The sequence below is a fragment of the Protomyctophum bolini genome (genome assembly GCF_963924005.1).
Source record: "Protomyctophum bolini genome assembly, chromosome: 19".
NCBI classification, from domain to species: Eukaryota; Metazoa; Chordata; class Actinopteri; order Myctophiformes; family Myctophidae; genus Protomyctophum; species Protomyctophum bolini.
This window is the reverse complement of record NC_137880.1, coordinates 21,574,638-21,594,596: the sequence shown is the minus strand read 5'-3', so window position 1 is coordinate 21,594,596 and position 19,959 is coordinate 21,574,638. Positions and strand designations below refer to the sequence as shown.

The 19,959-nt window shown below is 42.8% G+C and overlaps 1 protein-coding gene across 2 annotated transcripts in view; it reads left to right on the top strand.

The window, feature by feature from the left end:
* ift172 (intraflagellar transport 172) overlaps nucleotides 1-17,171 on the top strand; it is a 60,862-nt gene extending 43,691 nt beyond the window's left edge. For both annotated transcript variants that reach the window (XM_080790777.1, XM_080790776.1), the window contains 17 exons: nucleotides 208-272; nucleotides 2,491-2,671; nucleotides 3,702-3,811; nucleotides 5,147-5,276; nucleotides 5,738-5,836; nucleotides 6,261-6,370; nucleotides 8,967-9,030; nucleotides 9,147-9,233; nucleotides 9,987-10,103; nucleotides 10,534-10,644; nucleotides 10,933-11,052; nucleotides 11,390-11,485; nucleotides 11,633-11,692; nucleotides 11,804-11,902; nucleotides 12,440-12,593; nucleotides 12,701-12,792; nucleotides 15,362-17,171. In XM_080790777.1, the coding sequence (XP_080646903.1) occupies nucleotides 208-272; nucleotides 2,491-2,671; nucleotides 3,702-3,811; nucleotides 5,147-5,276; nucleotides 5,738-5,836; nucleotides 6,261-6,370; nucleotides 8,967-9,030; nucleotides 9,147-9,233; nucleotides 9,987-10,103; nucleotides 10,534-10,644; nucleotides 10,933-11,052; nucleotides 11,390-11,485; nucleotides 11,633-11,692; nucleotides 11,804-11,902; nucleotides 12,440-12,593; nucleotides 12,701-12,792; nucleotides 15,362-15,451 (1,785 nt within the window). In that variant the 3' untranslated portion in view covers nucleotides 15,452-17,171. The remainder of the gene's footprint in view (nucleotides 1-207; nucleotides 273-2,490; nucleotides 2,672-3,701; nucleotides 3,812-5,146; nucleotides 5,277-5,737; nucleotides 5,837-6,260; nucleotides 6,371-8,966; nucleotides 9,031-9,146; nucleotides 9,234-9,986; nucleotides 10,104-10,533; nucleotides 10,645-10,932; nucleotides 11,053-11,389; nucleotides 11,486-11,632; nucleotides 11,693-11,803; nucleotides 11,903-12,439; nucleotides 12,594-12,700; nucleotides 12,793-15,361) is intronic.
* Nucleotides 17,172-19,959: the final 2,788 nt, after the last annotated feature.

Below are 19,959 nucleotides of genomic sequence, written 5' to 3'. Positions count from 1 at the left end.
TGAACTCGACACATCCGCTAGCTGTCAAACCTCATTAGCAACTACGGTGTGTGTGTGTGTGTGTGTGTGTGTGTGTGTGTGTGTGTGTGTGTGTGTGTGTGTTGACTCTCACAGGCCCAAATCTACCTTCCTCTTTTCAAGACGCAATCGTACATGTCAGGTGCATGATGCTAATCTAAAATCGGTTGCAATGTTTCCTTTTCCCAGGGAAAGTTCGCTGAGGCTGAGACAGAGTTTATCAAAGCGGGGAAGCCCAAAGAAGCTGTGCTGATGTAAGTAATGGTGATGATGATGACAGAGCCCGCTAACATGTTTAGCTCAGCCACAGCGCTAATATCAGCACGTCAGGAAAACTGGGCATAATGTCAGGAACCTTTATGACGATATACAGTATTTATTTGTCGATTACCTCTCAGAACGTCTCACAACCAAAAGTAAACCTTGGGATACATAGCTATACTACCTTTATTGCTTCAAAAACGTTGAAGCAATAAACAAATGGAGCTGAGAATAACCTCTTTTGCAGGCAAAAAAACTAATGCTTGGAATGGATTCAGCATCATGACATTGAAAACCCCCTAGTTTGACACATCACATGCTACAGTACATAAAGCATGATGAAATTTAGATTTGTTTTGCCTTCTATAGGTTGTTAATGGTATGGTCACATATTATGCCAATTATGAAATTTACTCAACATATCTCTGCTGTCGGGGAGAAACCACCTAACTCAAACATGTTCATTTGTCAGGAAATTAAAATTATAATTTTTTCAGGAAATTAAGAAAACCTTATATTTTGATCAAAGTTGGTTTTGTCCAAAGCGTTTTTTACTACTTTCCATTGGTTCAATATATTCCAAACAACACGTGTTGTAAAGGGTGTTCAATAGCACTGATGTATGCAAAAAGAACCTCAAAAATGGTTTCCGGCAGTTCCGGCAGTTTCTAAATGCTGGGGACCCATACTCAACGTTTCTAACATAACAACACTTTAGGTTACTCACATTCTGGCAAGTGGACTAATTCTACATGGACTCCTGAAACTAAACATCAAAGGTGGCGTGCTATGTTCCTCCTCCTAACAAGACAGAATATGATGGGAAGGATTTTTCGCTCAGAAGTTCAAAAATTGTATAATACACACGCCAGCTACTGTAGGTAGCCTACACTCACTAATGATGCCACCGACACCGTCTGTCTCTGTGCCAGTTGGCAGCTCACAGTCTGTTCCTCCTATAAGTTTGCATTGTGTCAGCAGTGACATAGATAAAGGCTACACTGAACATGCCAATCCATGCATTATGGATTGAGTGAGTTTTTCATATTTAGCCATGACATGTAAAAAGGAAATAGTATATACAGTGTATTGGGAGTTAGACTTAATTAAGACTTCAAGAGCACTGGCGACAATAGCTTATTCAAGGTGATTCTGCACACACACACACACACACACACACGGGAACCAAACTATGCATACTCAACTTGACCCCCCCCCCCCCCCCCCCATTTATTTTATTTCCAGTTTTCTAATTGCAACTGTAGGTTGCAGATTACTATGAAAACCTGGAAAACCTGTCAGTCAATCCGTCAGTCAGTCCGTCCGTCAAGCCACCATATATGGCCGTCAGTCCGTCACACCTCGTGACACATCACGCCACCATATATGGCCATCAGTCGGTCACGCCTCGTGACACACTCCATATGTGGCCGTCTCCATATATGAAGATCACTGACCTCAAACCCTTAGATCTCCATATATGGAGCTGACCTGTTCTGACACTTCTGGACTGTCAGCAGCCTGCCTCGTTTTAGGATCCCTGTAAAATCTGGCCCTGCGCGACTATGCAGTATGCACGCACGCACGCACACACACACACACACACACACACACACACACACACACACACACTCACATACACACATGCACACATGAGATAAAGTCTGATTTATATTACATCATACATCAAAGTAGAAATCGAATAACAGCCAAATACTCCACCCTTGCTTTGTTTTGAATCATAAAACGATGTTAAGACTGTCCATTGTGCCAATGAACTATACCTTCATTACAGTTAAACTAGACTAGAGACATGCCCACTCAACCACTAAAAGCCCTTCTTTTTCTATTTATATTACAAGTGTATACTGTAGGGCCTACAGTATACTCTTGTATTAGGAATACATAAAGAAAACGGATCTACATGCACACACACACACACACACACACACACACACACACACACACACACACACACACACAGAGAGAGAAACAGACTCTTCATGCACACACATACAGTACATGTAACATTTCTCTCTTCCACACACACCCACACCGAGGGGCTGGTGTGTGTGGAAGAGAGAAATGTTACATGTACTGTATGTGTCAGATTTATACATACATACATACTGTATGCAAAAAAAGAAATATATATTTTTTTCTTTATTAAAAATAAATTGGGGGGAAACTCCTGCCTGTTTTGTGTCCCAGGTATGTGCACAACCAGGACTGGGCCAGCGCGCAGCGTGTGGCAGAGAGTCACGACCCAGACAGCGTGTGTGAGGTTCTGGTGGGCCAGGCCAAGCTGTGCTTTGACCAGAAGGACTTCCAGAAGGCTGAGGCCTTCCTGCTTCGCGCCCAGAGACCAGAACTGGCTGTCAAGTACTATAAGGTAAACTGGAATAGCCAGGACAGCAGCAAAAAGGTTTTACAAAGGTTAACAAAGACATGGCGTAGACATTCTGAAATGGCAGACATTTGACCACTGCGTTTAAATCTTGTCACCTATTTCCGCGGAATGTTTGCCTATCATGAGTCATGACATGCCCAGAATATTGACTGACACAAGGGTTCATATCGTCAACATAATATTGTGCAATAATGCTGGCTCTAAGCTTTTGGAGGAGCGTGCTGTAGATTCATGTAGAAAGCAGGTGGAGAAAACGACATGGAAAGTCTACTGTGTCAGTGGGTGTGGGTTTTTGGGGGGGAACAGTGCTTCTTTTTCTATGTGCATTTAGATTAATTCAAAGTGTAAAAAATTGTACAACCAGGCTGAATAAATGAACGGATTATCTGATTGGAAACATTTTTAGTATGCTTTTAGCTACAGAGCCTTCATATTATGGTCAAAGAGAATGATGTTTTGCCATTTCCTTTGCCAGTTATTCCCAAGATTTCATTGTGTTTGTGTGAACAGAGAGAGGGAATTCATTTTTCTGTCAGATCTCTTCCCATATACCAGAGCCAGCTCTTTCCTCTACAACAGGGACAGAAAAAAGAGAATGTGTTTATTTTTTCCCCCTCACACTTTCTCTATCTCCTCCTAACTTTCTTTTTTCAATCTCCCCAAGCGTCAGCTGTTGTTATTATTATTTTGTAACATTACCTATTTTGATTACTGGGCTTCATATTGTATTCTCTCAGCTCAATCTGCTTCGGAGGTGCATCTGTCGTTCTGTATGCATACATTTTGTTTATGCGTGTGATATATGCCAGTATGCACTGTGTTAGTGTGCATGTTAAGCCTAGCCTTAATTGCAACTCGGACACAGAGGAGCACATATTTCTCATTTCATTATTCAGAGCAGAAACTTTGGCAGACGCACTTCACAGCGGCTAACCGCCGCTGGTTGTTATTGCCTGTTTGTTGTTTCCGTCTGTCTGCCTGTCTGTAATTAAATGATGTTGTGTGCCGGAAGGATGGCGAGATGTGGAGCGACGCCATGCGCATCTGCAAGGAGTACCTCCCCAACAGGCTCTCCATCCTCCAGGAGGAGTACGAGAAGGAGGCGGCCAAAAAAGGCACACGGTGAGGGGAGGATATACGCTGCTATGGCGTTCATTTAGAAGGTCTTGCTCTAGTGTAATGGTTTCTAAGTACAGTGAAGGTCCTTTCAGATGAGCAGCGATTAACGCGCCTACTAATTCATTTTCAATGAACCCTGCGGGTCTCAAATACGCAAGCGTAGTTACGTGGACACGGTCCAGTGAAATTGTCGTGCGCATGCTCGTTTCGTGCACACACCCGCGACTAACTAGACCTGGATAGTGTTGACCTATTTATTTACGCTTACGTTGTCACGCCCCTCATGACCAGATCTGGAGCAGACCTGTCGTTGATCCAGGTGACAACGTCTGCGTTAATCGATACCCATCTGAAAGTACCTTATCAAATGCTTTTTCATATGTCAGAATATGATTGTTATGCACGCACGCACACGGGCACACACGGGCACACACACACACACACACACACACACACACACACACACACAGTACACACACGCACACTGAGAACCCTGTAGGTCTACCAGCTCTGCTCACACAGGCCTGTATAATCAATGTACAGAGAACCAATTTGATGGTTTATTAAAACGTGGCATCCTTGTTTCTCCCCTACAGCCCATATTAAAAGTCCTAACGAGCTGTGGCTCGTTAGCCGATGAGCTCGCAGTGTGTGTGTGTCCCACACACACATACACACACACACACACACACACCTCCCCACTCCTCTCTCTAATGACTTGTGGGAAAAACATCAAAGGCTTCGTTTGAGAAAAGGGGGAGGAGGGTGGTATGAAACAGAGAAAAGTGTAAATTATTCCTGCTTAGTTTTCAGTTCAGGCCCCAGTTGAGAGGAGTGCTCAGTGCGCCCCCCACCCCAGCCCTACGCCATCCCCTGCTTGTGGTACAAAGCCTGAAGGAAAGCCATGGTGGTTGGACTCTGCCCATTGCAGAATTGAACCAAAACAATAATGTGTAGGGCAGTTTATTTTTTGTTTTGTAAAATAACGGTAAACTAAAAACTGTATAATCTCCCCCTGTGTGCCATGCCATTCCTCCTTAGGCTCCTTCACCAGTGATCCTTATCACTATTACCTGCCGATTACTGCGGCACCCCTCCCCCCAAGGTGAACCCGCCCACAACCGGCTCAAGGCACTTAGGCAGAATGGCTACTTCAATATTATTAATACAAGTGTCGCTATTTTTTGCAGAACATGATTTTCACCAAATTGAGTACAAATGTTCTCGGAAGTCATAGGAAGCCTCCTATGCCCAGCTTTGTCTGTTTGTGAACACAAACAGAATGATTTGATTGGCGTGTGTGTGTGTGTGTGTGTGTGTGTGTGTGTGTGTGTGTAGAAGTGTCGAGGGCTTGGTGGAGCAGGCCAGGGAATGGGAGAAGTCGGGTGAACACTCGCGAGCAGTGGAGTGTTACCTCAAGGTGAAAGATGGACCCAACACGGCCATGATGGAGAAATGCTGGATGAAGGTAACCACTCTCTCTTCTCACATTTACTGTACCAGGGTGGCCAGTGGAGAGCGCTTTGAATAGCATGTCCAGAGCACACAGCGTGCGACTGTGCGTGCGCACGTGTACGACTGCGTGCGCGTGTGTGTGTGTGTGCGTGTTTGTGCACTGTACTTGTATTACATTGTGAGAACAATTCCCCTGGTCCTCACAAGATTTTTTTTGTTTTTGTTTAATGGTTAAAAACGATTTAGGCTTACAATTAGGAAAATATTCAGATTGGGGTTACATGAATTACACGCTCATAATGTGACCCGATGCATTGTGAGCTAGCTTGTAGATTTGCTATTTTCGGTTTGTGACACCTTAAGGTTAGGCTTAATAATGGTAAACATGGCAATTATGAAATTGACGTTCTAAAATCTTTAGTCATTTTCATGTCCGCACAAGTATAGAAATATATGTGTGTTTGTGTTTCCCAGGCAGCAGAACTTTCCATCAAGTTCCTAAGTGGGGACCGCGCCATCGAAGTCGTTCATACGGTGGGACCGCGTCTCACACAACTCCAAAAGTACAGTGCTGTAAGCATACACGTGCACGCGCACGCACGCACGCACGCACAAACGCATACACACACACACACACACACACACACACACATAGATCTACAAGCTCACAATGCATTGCATTGCATCATCACCAAATGCACATGGTTTCATTGCAGACAGCATCTCTGTGTGTGTGTGTGTGTGTGTGTGTGTGTGAGTTACATCCCCCTCTTCTCACCTACTGTTTTTTGTGTGTGTGTGTGTGTGTGTGTGTGTGTGTGTGTGTGTGTGTGTGTGTGTGTGTGTGTGTGTGTGTGTGTGTGTGTGTGTGTGTGTGTGTGTGTGTGTGTGTGTGTGTGTGTGTGTGTGTGTGTGTGTGTGTGTGTGTGTGTGTGTGTGTGTGTGTGTGTGTGTGTGTGTGTGTGTGTGTGTGTGTGTGTGTGTGTGCGCGCGGTAGGCTGCCGAGCTGTACCTGAACCTGGACCTCATTAAAGAGGCCATCGATGTTTTCATCCAGGGAGAAGAATGGAATAAAGCTAAGAGAGTGGCCAAGGAGCTGGATCCAAGGTCACACACACACACACACACACACACACACACACACACATACTCTTCAAGCCCCTCTAGTGGCCCCTAGAGGCTGTGCTGCTTCTTCCACCCAATGGACCCTTTGCTAAGCCCCACCCAGACTGTGCTTATCACTCATTGAGATGCATGTTAAATTACGGGATTTCTCCATAATCGATCATTTCAGTAGCAAGAGCTTCAAAATGTCTTGTGCATGGTATTATTTAAATAAAATAGAAATACGAGGAAATGTTAGAGGGAGAAATGGTATCAAACTCAATCACATTTAACGAGTTAACGGAGGAGAATGCACGGTAAGAATGCGGGCGGCAATTAATGTTGCCATCACTTGGGAGGGTGAGTTGTGAAAAGCTGTGTGTGTGTGTGTGTGTGTGTGTGCTTGCGTGCGCGTGTTACAAATTATTTTAATTAAAATAAAATAATGTACCATTTAAGTTAATATGACCCCCAAACCCCAAAACGAGTGGAACGTTTTACCTGACAGTGGCACTAGATCAAAGTCTGTGGGGTCACCAAAATCAGTTCTCCTCTTGGGAGTAAGAACAGCAAATGCTGGTAAACCAGCCAACAGTTTTCAAGGTATCTTGTTTAGGCCCAAAGTGCTGGACAGACTGATCACCACTAGCTATGAAACTTAGGGCTGGATTTTGAAGGTGCGTTTTACCATGTGGTAATACATAAATTGGCCTCGCTCTGCGCACAATCGTATTATGAAAGCCTTATCGTCCCGTGTTGAACGCACACACATATGGAATACGACGTTGCTGAATATTTTAGCATTGTGGGAGTGTCCATATGTTAATTATTTTCGCTTTGCGCAATTTGCTATTAAGCCCCTTGACCTGCGCATAACGATTAGACGTGGGTCTAGGCACCTCATAAACGCAAAAAGAATTTAAAGCACTGTTTGATTTTACACTTGAGCGGCTCTGGGACGCTGCTGGAGTGTTGCCAAGTCTGTTTATTATAAGCGGCTTCTTTTTCTGTAAAGTTGCTTGTAAATATTGGTAGTTGTGGTTGCTTTTCTTGTTTCTAAAGGTTTCTCCTAATGTTGTTTAAACCAGTGATCCTCACACAGCACATTCCCATGTCAAGGATCCCCAGATTAATGCATTTGCCCAACTTAAGGACGGCTAATACAAAAATGTAATTAAAATGTTACTTTTGAAAATAGCAGATCTACCAGCTCACAATGAATCACATTCATTCATTAAAACTATGAACTCTGACTGCAGGCGGATATATAATGATCATTATAACAATGTGCAAGAAAATATTTAAAAAGATGGAAGGACTTTATATTTGTGGACAATCAAAATATGTTTTTTATTTTAATGTGGTGTCATTAAAATTAATCTGGATATAGCAGACTCACTATCTAGAAAATAAAAACATGGCACTTCATTTAAAATAGGTTACAGACCCCTGTTATATGCGCTTATTTTGGGATTATTTTTATAGACCTATTTACTTGTTTCTATGAGACATGGCAACAGCCAGCAAAAGACGCATCCATTCTTTTTGAAAGGTTGAGATTAGAAACGACCATAATTATTTCATTTCTCAACCTTAAAAATAAATAAAAACATCTCCATAATCCTTGAGAGGTTTGCTTTCATACGCTGTATCACACTCGATCCAAGTCTTCTTCAATAAAATGCTACGAGCGAAGACCATACCATCACGGGCATGCACCACGCATTCAACTCATTACTCATTTCAAATATAATATAATTATAATTTAAATTAAAATATAATTTTACTGGTGTTTCTCAATAGAAACAACTTATTTTGAGGCATAAAGGTGACAGCATGCAGTGCAATAGGAATAATTAACCCAAATGTGACAAAGTCATATGTCATGTCTTCTATGGTGCCAGCCTGAAGAAATGTAATAATAACGATCCCCAAAGTGCGCATTCCGTATGTGACATCAGCTGACTGGTAAAGAAAATAGTACGGACATGTTGATTGGGTAACTCTCAAACACGCCTTAAACACTCCCATGACTAATTCAAGGCCGTTTTGCGCACTCCACGGGGTGTCGAAAGCGCTTCTTAACATGCTTAAAATTGCAATATGACATACCTCACGCCCCCAGCTCATATTACTGTAATAGGTAAAACGCACCTTCAAAATCTAGCCCTTAGGGCTGTATTTTGCGTGTCTTAAGTACCAGGTCTTATTACTTAACTTAAGACCTGGAGGCGTGGTCAATGCTCTTTGGCCACTCAGAATAGCCAAATGGCATTGATCACGCCTCCAGGTCTTAAATTATAAGTAATAAGACCTGGTACTTAAGACACGCAAAATACAGCCCTTAGTGTTTTATGCCCTTTTCCAGGCAAACAAATTTGATCTGTGAGCTAGTAAATCCTCTATTTTTGGCGAAGAGATGTGTTGTGTAGAGAGAAACAAAGATGGGGCCGAGTATAGACACCAAGAGTGTCACAGACACCATAGTGGTAGGAAAATGCGTACAATTTCACCAAATATTACATACTGTACACATGAAATAATAGAGGGCGATAATACCTTTCATCTCACATATTGCTTTCTGTCTGACTCCTGTCAGGTATGAGGAGTATGTAGACCAGAAATACAAAGAGCACTTGAAGAACCAAGGCAAAGTAGACTCTGTAAGTATCACGTAGGAATAGCACGTTGTCATAGCAGTCACATTAGGCCTTTCTTGTCATCCCCCATCGCTATTGCTTTATTTTAAAATGCATGTGCGTGCACGTGTGTGTTACAGCTTGTAGGAGTGGATGTAATGGCAGCGTTGGACATGTATGCAGAGAGAGGCCAGTGGGACAAATGTCTGGAGACGGCCTCTAAACAGGTGAGCAACGGCTTCAATATTATTAGAATTATAGTTCATTAGGGGTCAAGCCCGAAGAAGACCCCTTATTGTTTTCGTATGGGTTCCACCATTTTTCACAGTTTTGGCAGTTATGTGTTGTCGTTTTCCACGAAATTCGGCAATATGGTAGAGGGTCATGGGAATCACTCAAGAATCGAAGCACACAGTCATTGGTAACCAAAACATGTCGTCATCTCTAGTCTGTGTAGTGTAAAAATGACAAATAAAGTTATCTATCTATGACATCACTCCTCTCTATATAACATTACTTGTTAGTCCTAATGTAGTCATTGTAGTATTATTGTATCAAGTATCAAGTAGTATTTTTATACTAATTAGAAGACAGGCATTGCGTATAGCTTTTTCTTTATTGCTTTACTTTTATGGCTTGACCCCGTCTTATCGCTGCTTGCAGCTATATTTGTGATTATTATTGGCTGTCCCCAAGACGTTTCGAACCAAATTAGCAATAATTTGTTCTATTTCAGATGGCAGTTTGATAAGCAATAGAAAAAAATATATAATAAATTTTAACACCAAGTAACGAGTTCATAAGTCAGTGATTCTCTAACCTTTTTATTTCAAGGACACCCAGTTTGATATGTATTAGACCCCCTTTTGATATGTTACTTTAACTGAGAGTGTACTAATGAAACCATTTGGTTCTAATTGCATGCATGGTTGATTGAATATACTTTGGGTGTGTACGTACGCTTGTTGTTGTGTTTGTAGGACTTTAAGATCCTCCACAAGTACGTAGCGCTGTATGCTACTGAGCTGATCAAGGATGGGAAGCCATCGCAGGCTCTAGGTCTGTTCATACGACATGGAGCCCCAGCCAACCCCCAGGTACACACACGCACATTTAACATTTGCTCCACTGTCGTCTCTTAAATTGCTGCTTTATTATTATTAATAGAAATAGAATTAAAATGAATAGAAAATCAGATGAATACATTACACATCGTATGTGATGAATGTGAAATGTTGTCGCTTGTTTGATTTTCATCTGTCAGTAATTGGTCCTTCTGTCTATATCCTATTCCTGCCTATTGACCCAGTTATCATAACTAGGATGGGTTTCAGAAATGTGTTCTACACATCATCATAGTGTCATTTTATCCATTTGTAACTCAGGGAGTATACATGCTATAGAGAGTATACATACTACTGTACTGTATATTAATTTGTAATTCAGAGAGTATACACATGTAACCAAATCTAGTTAAATAAACACTAAGGACTTCACTGTTATGTGTACATGTCTCTCTCTTGTCAGAACTTCAACATATACAAGCGTTTGTTCATGGACTTGCTCAACCTGTTGGGGACGGACGCTGCCGAGTCGTACCGCATGTGGGCCGACCTCCGCAATATGCTGCTGCTTCTGGTAAATAAAATAAAAACTGGAATCAATATATTACCATAGCGTGTCCATTTTGACACTTTCCGAGTTAAATTAAAGGGAAACGTCACTCCATTGTTCTGATGTGACACCTGAAAGATACCCCATGCCGGCAGTTTATCCTTAACTTAATGCCCATGTATTCCCAGACACACTTTAATTCATCTCTCCGGCTACAAGGCTCATTTCTCTAACCTCTACAAAGCATGCCTTGCTAAGATTGTGAAACATGTACAGGTTAAGGACATTTTGAATTTACTTCCTGCTCTCCAGTGTGACAATCTGTCTAAGTCTGCTGAAGCGAACTCTCCAGCCCACGAGGAGTTTGAAGAGATGCTGCTGGTTTCTCACTACTGTGCGACTCGATCGGCTGCCAAAGGAGTGGACCAGCTGGTATGTGAACAACATGCATGCAGACACATTGCTTAAATGTAATAATAAACCCTATCATCACATACTATTTTTATGGGTCCCTTTTTGGGGGGGTTCCTATACATTTAGTTTTAAATTATTATTATTTAAAAACATTTGCAAAAACATTCCCCAAAAAAGCGATGTTTAAGTACGGAAAATAACCAATCTGCTATTTTCGCTATGTTTGGGTCCCGGACAAACGTCTAATTTATCTTTTGGGTCTTGAGCTAAAACATTTGAGACCCACTGATCTAGCATGTTCTTACAAAGCATACATACCTGTACTATATCCATGCGTCCACCCACGTGTTTGCAGGTGAGCATCTCTACCAAGTTGTCGGTGTCTCTCCTGCGGCACACAGAAGTGGTTCCAGCCGATAAGGCCTTCTACGAAGCTGGCATGGCCTGCAGGGTAAGTGCACTCTACAGTTGCCCTATTTTCGTATATATTTTGTTTTGTTTTGTTTTGTCTTGCTACGACGAGTGGAGTGCCCAAGATAGCACTTGGTGTCCTCAGTGGAAAACTGGAAATGTGTCCTTTTCTGCTTCTCCATCACAGGCGATCGGCTGGGAGAACATGGCGTTCATCTTCCTCAACCACTTCCTGGATCTGTCAGATGTGAGTTAGCCAATCACAAACAGATGGGTAGCCTCCAGTAATTGACACATGTCTTTTATAAACAGAATCATACCTGTGTGTGTGCGCGTGTGTGTGTGCGTTTCTCTCCAGGGTATTCAGGAGGGCAACTTGGATGCCCTCGACCACGCAGACTTCCAGGACACAGATATCCCCTTCGAGGTCCCTGTACCCTCCAAGCTCCATGTCACCGTAAGATGCCTACAGTACCTCAGTTGACCCCACCCCAACATACCGTTGGCCTCATCTTTTAATATGTTCATCCTTCACTTTGTGAAGATGACCAAGTGACTTCACACTGTGGGTGTGAAGATGGCCGATGAGGCCGATACTTGCACGGAATGACCGGTTGCAGTGAGGTTACATTCCAAAATCACTATCTGCCTGAGTCAAATCATTCTGATTATAGGGCTAGGCAATAAGGCAGGATGAATCAGCAGTGTTAGGAGAGTAGAGTTAGGCAGAGTTTGTAGAGTTGGTAAATAAAGTCAGATAAATATAACTTAGGCAAATTTATTTCCTATAAGTCAAAATGACTGAAAATTATGCTATGAGGCTAACGATACACTGTATACACTGTAAAGTATTCATCTAACTTTTAGTGTATGTATGGACACATGCACCGTATATTTGTGCACTTGTTGTGATTCTGAGATGGCGGCTTTTTTCTGTGTCCATTTGTGTGTGTGTGTGTGTGTGTGTGTGTGTGTGTGTGTTTGCGTGTGTCAGGAAAGTCAGCATGAGGAGATCCGTGACTGGGTGTTGACGGTATCCATGGATCAACGAGTGGAGCAGGTTCTGCCACGCGATGAGAGAGACACATACGAGGCGTCGCTGATAGCTGCCAACAGTGGCATCCGCTCTCTGCCCTGTGTCATCACTGGTACGCCATACCATTATTCAGGGAGGTAGTGCTGGTGTGAATTTCCCTGCCTCTACTTTTCAGCAGACAAGCAATTGGTAATTGTGGCCCTGTTTTGTTCACCCCAGGCTACCCTGTGTTGAGAAACAAAATGGAGTTCAAGACCCCAGGGAAGGCGGCTAATAAGGACGACTGGAACAAGTTTCTCATGGCCACTAAGGTGAGACAGACAGACAGAAGGAGGCAAGAAAGGAGGGAGAGTTAAAGCCCTTATTTCTTGGACAATGTAGTCATTTTCAAACCAAGTATTCAGACACTTACAGTAGTTGGTCTGTTACCAATGATCGACAGCCACACTTTGTACACTGACAGAACAATCAACTTTTGCATCTTAACCCATTGATGCCTGAGGCCGAATCTGGGAACGCCTTCTAGGGCCTGACCTGAGGTTTCTGAAAACCTTCAAATTCTGATGTTTTTTTTTTTTTTAAATAGTTATGTTGCTACATGTATAGCAATAGCTGATGAGACACAGAGAGCGCGGCCGGCATCAAGGGTAGAACAACGTATACGTTGCACCAGGCGTCAATGGGTTAAAGGAGAATTCCATGCTAGAATGCTTTCTTATCTTTCTTTGTAGTTGTTACGTCCCCACCAAAGAGGTCCAGGTGTTTTTTTGTGCAAAAAATCCTTATTGGCTATTTTCCCTACCATAAGCCCTCAATGAATTGCATTGCATTGAATGGGAATTGAATGGGGCTATGGGGTGTTATGCTAGTTCGCTTATTTCCATCGAAAGAAGTAGTAAAGCGTGCCGCTTGGGATATTATTTACATTATGAAGAGAGGATATATACAAAGAAATTATAATTTTGAGCGATGGAAAAAAGCGAATTAGCACAACACCCCATAGCCCCATTCAATTCCCATTAATTTCAATGCAATTCATTTAGGGTTTATCGTAGGGGAAGCCAATAAGGAGCTTTTGCACAAAATAACACCTGGACCTCTTTGGTGGGGACGTAACAACTACAAAGAAAGGTAAGAAAGCCTTTTAGTATGGAATTCTCCTTTAAATGTATTGTCTTAAGTTACCTAATAAGCATCTATAACAGACTAAACTGCTTGTAAATTAGTTCTGTAGATCATAATATTAAAATGTTCCTGGCAAACACGTCAAATGACATAATCATCCTGCCCACCACCATGGAGATTGGCGTCTGATTCTTCCATGGCGCTTCTGGCCTTCGCCAGAACACAATGGACCGTGTTTATGGTTAGGAAGCCAGCAGGGGAGGGTGTTCTCGGCTCCAGCAGGGGAGGGTGTTCTCGGCTCCAGCAGGGGAGGGTGTTCTCGGCTGCTGAACTAGCGACTCCTACAGGGAAGTCAGGATGCTTATTCAGCAGGGAGCAGAGCTGGAAGGCATAGCGTGTTCCTCCACATGCCTTACAGCCTCCTAGTAAAACTCCTCACTGTCAGGAATACAAGAACGGTCGATACAACAACCTAGTTGGACCTGGTCAAATCCAGTGACCTCGGGACAGTTGGACCCAGTCAAATATATTCGATTCTGTCCCTAATTCTGTAAGTCGAACGGTGCTGTGTCGGCTGAAGCAGACTTTGCAACGTTTGACTCAAATCCACTTCAGACATGGCACCTCCGTATTAGCTAGTTCCGCCTATAAGTAACGGGTCCGACTAGGTTGTTGTACCAACCGTTCCGGTTACCGTAGGGTGAAAAGAAGCAGCTGGCGACCCTTGTGTGTATCGGAGGATGTGATTGTCTACACACCATCCCCAGACCAAACGGTATAAGTCAGCAGTGAATACTGAGTAAACTAAACACATTATATCATTATGACTACATTTGAGAAAACATTTTAAAGGATAAATTGTTGATAAACAAAAAATACATGATAAAGTGATGTGTTGAAATATTTTAATTACAGACACTACAGATGTAGTGTTTTAGAAAGATTACACCAGATTTAAAAACAACTAATTTGTTGACATTTGAACTTTTGCTATGCTTAGGAAAAAATATTCTTTATTTATTTTTAAAAAAAGCTTAAATTCCTTAGTTGTACTAAGGGTTCCAACCTGAATTATTTTGAGTTCAATGACCCCAAAGGACGTTGAGAAGTTATCAACTTAACACAAACAATTGAGCAAAGTTTTCAGTTAAAAAGAAAGAACATGAGCAGCCAAACTGCAATTAACGTGAGCCGTGCTGTGAAGGAGAATTTTGGGGTGTATTAGCGGGAGCCCACAAGGATTTGAATAGAGTGAGGAAGATTCCCATAGTGTTCCCAGCCTTCACTGAACACTATGACCATGTTTCATTCATAATTTATCCACACCTTTGATCATCCCCCCTCCCCTCACACACACACACACACACACACACACACACGCATGCACGCACGCACACACACACACACACACACACACACACACACACACACACACACACACACACACACACACACACACACACACACACACACACACGTTCACGTTCACAACCCAGGTTTGATATGCTCTGATAGCATATGAATCTTTTGAGCCCTGGCTAATGATGGTTCACTTTATCTCATCCTCGCTCAGCACTCAGGAGTCCTCGACATTTCACAGGTGTGATTAGAAAAGTAGACTAGACTCAGCCCTCCTAGTTCCCAAATAGAGTAGACACACGCACCCGCTCACACGCAAAATACACTCTTATCTACTCTGTGTCCCTGAGTGTGTTTTGTGATTTGTTGTTGCAAATGTCCCTCTACCTCTTACAGACCACTCACAGTCCAGAATGCCAGGATGTCCTGATGTTTATCAGCCAATGGTGTGGAGGCCTGCCGGCCTCTGGATTCTCCTTCCATTGAGGCTCTTGGACACACACACACACACACACACACACACACACACACACACACACTCTCTCTCTCTCTCCCTCCCTCTCCAAGCCCCCCTACTCAACCCCCTTATACCTCATGCTTCCATCTCACCACTCCGATGTTCTCTCCAAAGCACCGCCCCAGGCTTTGAAATATTTAATCCATCCGTCCGCGCTCTCCCTTTAGACCTCTTGCCTCTCCCCCTCCTCCTCCTCTTCCTCATACCTATCCCTCCATCTCTGCATATTGTGGGCCTGTTAGTGAAATGCAGCGCTGCCTGCACACGCTGGCTCTTAACACATCGTTGTGGGATCTTTATAGACAGCCTTTGCAGTCCTGTTGTTATCTAGAGTGGGCCGCATCTCCCAGTAGTACGTGGTTTTACTGTCACTGTTCTGCTTTTAATACAATGTGACAACAGCATGGGGGTTTGCGCTTAGGAACTGGCCTGCGTTTGTTAGGCCTGTACGCCATCAAGAAGACTGTCATTTCCTTGACAACAGACATGAGTGACGCAACCAGCATATATATTAATTTATTTTTCTTGTGTGTGAAGCACTCTAGCATCATCTCATGATCATGTATTGACCCAGCACTGTTCCCAGAGTTCTATTTTAGTCCTGACGCGGTTCACAGTCCCGAATGGACTCCTATTGGTTAGTCAGCCCCGGAGTGTTCGGGCTTCAGTGTAAATACATATTTTGTACATTTCAGCGTCAGTTGACAAATTCCTCCTCACTCTTGTGTTACTTCTCAGTTAGTTCTCCTGCATCATTCTTCACTGCCTTCTTTTCATGTCTTCAGTTCCTTTCTGCCCTTCTCTCTCCTTCTCTCTCTCTCTCCTTCTCTCTCTCTCCCCTTCACTCTCTCTCTCTACTGTCTCTCTCTCTTTCTCCCTTTCTATCTCTATCATCTTGTCTTTGAAGGCTTAGGTTGACAACTTAACACCAAAGTGTCATGTTAAAGATAGACCATAAATGCCTTTCTGTAAAGCAGCACAATATATAATTTCAGCATCAACGTCACAATGTACACATCTGCATATAATTGCAAAGGATAGTTTCAGGCAGTCACATTGTACGCTTGTATTTAAACTTCTTGCTAGAAAATTAAAACTAGCTAGGTTCACATTTTTCATGACTAATCTGGAGGGAAAAAAAACATTACAGTCCATCTGATAAATAACATAATGATTTAATGACTTATTGGTGGTCGTACATACAAATTATGCATCCACAGAGTTTGAGTCAATCAAAGTATTGAACAACTGCCTTATTTTCCCCTCTAAACTCTTCCTAATCATAATAAATACATCTTGTGAAATTATGTAATTCCTGATTTTTTTATATTATAATACATTTTGCAAAAAAATTAAATATTGCAATTTGCAATGGCATTTCCCCCCCAATATCATTCAAGCTTACCTTTGTGCTCCATAAGTCCAAAGAGCATCTATGCACTACTAGAGAATGAGATGCTGCTTGAACACTGTGTGTGTGTGTGTGTGTGTGTGTGTGTGTGTGTGTGTGTGTGTGTGTGTGTGTGTGTGTGTGTGTGTGTGTGTGTGTGTGTGTGTGTGTGTGTGTGTGTGTGTGTGTGTGTGTGTGTGTGTGTGTGTGTGTGTGTGTGTGTGTGTGTGTGTGTGTGTGCGCAGTAAAAAAATAATATTGTATTGAAATATATAATTGAGTTTGGACTTTAAACGTTTCGACACTATGGCTTCTTGCCTTTGTTTGTTTGATATTGAATGTATTTTGTATAGTAAAAATTAAATAAAGATACATTCTTTCCATTCTCTTGGAATTGCAGTTAATATTTGTGATACCATTAGATTACTACTCTTGACGTGAGCATATATATACACTGTACAGTATAGTGTACAATGGGGACAATCTAAGTAGCATGCATAGTGGTTCAACTATGCTGGATATTATACCATTTAATTTCATTTGTCCACTATTTATTTTCCTTCCTTGGGTAAACAGCGCCGTCTTGTGGGTCAAATGCTCAGAAGCGTGTTGCGCCAGTATTGTGAAGACTGCATGCATGGACTCATGGAGTTAAAGGATCGTGCTATACTAATAATATATCCGTTTTCTTTAGAGGGGGCTTAATGGTTCATGTCATGACCTTGACTCGCTGCTTTGGCGTTATGGCGAAATACTCTGTCAAACTGAAAGGCATAAAGGCTTTGACGCAGAGAAGATAGGCTAACATTTAGCACACTAAGTCCTGCCTCCCTAGTAAATTCCTAGAATACGTTTTACTTAGTTAAGATTACTCAATCGAGAATAGCAGGCAATTCTGGGGCATTTTCACGAAATAATCAAATCAACCCAACAGTCCAGTGAGTCCACCGTCCACCCAACCGTTTATTGCAAACTGAATCTGTGCTCAAAATGATTAAATGGAAGTCCTTTCAAGGTTGCAAACCAATGTCTTCATATTTCCTCATTAATGAAAATCTCATCTACTATGATGCCATTCCCGTCTTCCCGAAGTGACATGATCATATAGGCTATATTATGGACATGGACGTCCCTATTCCATCGCTTTAAGTAACGCAGCCTATAGGGAACAGAAATATTATTTCCGAGTGTAGGCCTAGCTGCTACTTTTATGGACTATGGATTGTGCTTTGCGATATTCAACATTGTGCTAATGATAGCTCTGCATGAATGATATGACCTCGTCCTCGCCTATAATCTAAAAGATTTTAATGAAATTTATTTTGAACATTGCTTAACATTAAACGCAATAATGCCTAATTGACAGGCTCCTTATAGGCCGTGGCACGTGGGGTTGCATGTTCACTGCATGGTATCTGACTATAGGGCGGCCCATGGACGTTTGTTAAATAGAGGCTCAACCAATTCCCGGACTTGTTGTGAGCATAGTTCTAAAAATAAGATAATCTGCCTCGGTCCTCGACAGACATTATGGGGATTGCAATGCATGATATCCGGACAATGCAGTTGCATGGGAGCTTTGTACTATACAAATGTCCATATTTTGATAATTGATCAATATACACATCTATCCCATGATTGATATGTATTATGGGAAATGACCTGTGTGTTTTCTATTTCATAAAGAGGAAGGCGTGATGGGCCTGCATTACCATCTCGATTAAATTGTGTAACAATTCCAGTTTAACTTTCCCATGCATTTCCTGCATGCCTTTACGCAAATTACGCATCCTTCACTTCACTTGCAATATAGGCTATATCCTTCATTTAGCAGGCTTGGCGCCATAATCGTCCTTCCTTTCCTTGGCACTAAAGCCAGCCCATAAGCGGCTCTATTTGGGACATCACGGCAGAAGTTTATAGAAACGGGGCCTTGCCCCTGCCGTGTTCTCCACTCAGATCCGCTGCTTCTCTCCGTCCACTAGCTTCTCCATCCCCGAATAGATCATTGAACGGTTGACAAGACGCTGAACCCACGCATGGACGCATTCATGAATGTATAGAAGGCCTATATGTTGAATCCCCTTTTTTGTTGAAATGGCCTTAAATTATTTGGTGTAACGGCTGCAGCCGTCCTGATGCCTCATCAATGCCTATATAGCCATACATTACAAGATGTTGAAGGCGAGACCTTTAACCTTTTGAAGGAAAATCAAAGCTCTACCGACGCCGTGCAAGGCATGGGCCTAAATGTGTGACGAACTCAATGGCAATATTTCTGACGATATTTGGCCCCTCTCTTGGCATTCACCGCGTGCCTTAATTGTATGGAGATTTAAATCAAGGTCCGCTGTGAACACGAGGAGAAACGGGCCCCGCTCTCCGTCGCCGCTGTCCCGGGCTGTTTGTTTCACCACAGTGTGAAGTCATTTCCAACAGTGCTAGCATGACGGTAACACCGCAACCTGCATTGCGTGGAAAAGGAGGGCATCGTGATGAGCTGCAGCTTTACCACTCTGCGCCAAAATGTAGGACTTTACCGGCACGCACTGCAAACCTGCCTGCAGGCGGTCATAATAAAGCATCATTCTCCAATATCCAACAATAGCCATAATGCGCATGCATCATATTTCACCATGGCATTAATGATACAATTGCAGGGGATGAAGATGCTGCCCGAACGGAAATTAATTAGCCTATACATGCATGCAAGCTGAGATGTATACCTGTTATGATTTAAGCTATACAAACAGTAGAGCCTAAAGCCCCCCGCACAGTAGGCTATAGCTTTGATGCCCGTGGCCGGTTTGCAGGCCGCTGGCCGCGAATGACCACAGAAAGATAACGGGGCTCCGCAAAGGCTATAGCTCAGCCTCAGCAACTCCCGTGGTAGAGAAGTAGCCTATAGGCTTTAAAAACGCCTGGCATATAGCGGCCCATCTGGAGCCTCTCTCATCATCAGCTTTGTCAAGTCTTGCATACGCTAAAATGCTAATGACCTAGATAGCTCATGCAAAATGCAGCAGCAGAGGTTGCGGGGGGGGGTGTCTTCCACGCCTGCCTCTTTGTGTGTGCGTGTGTGTGTGT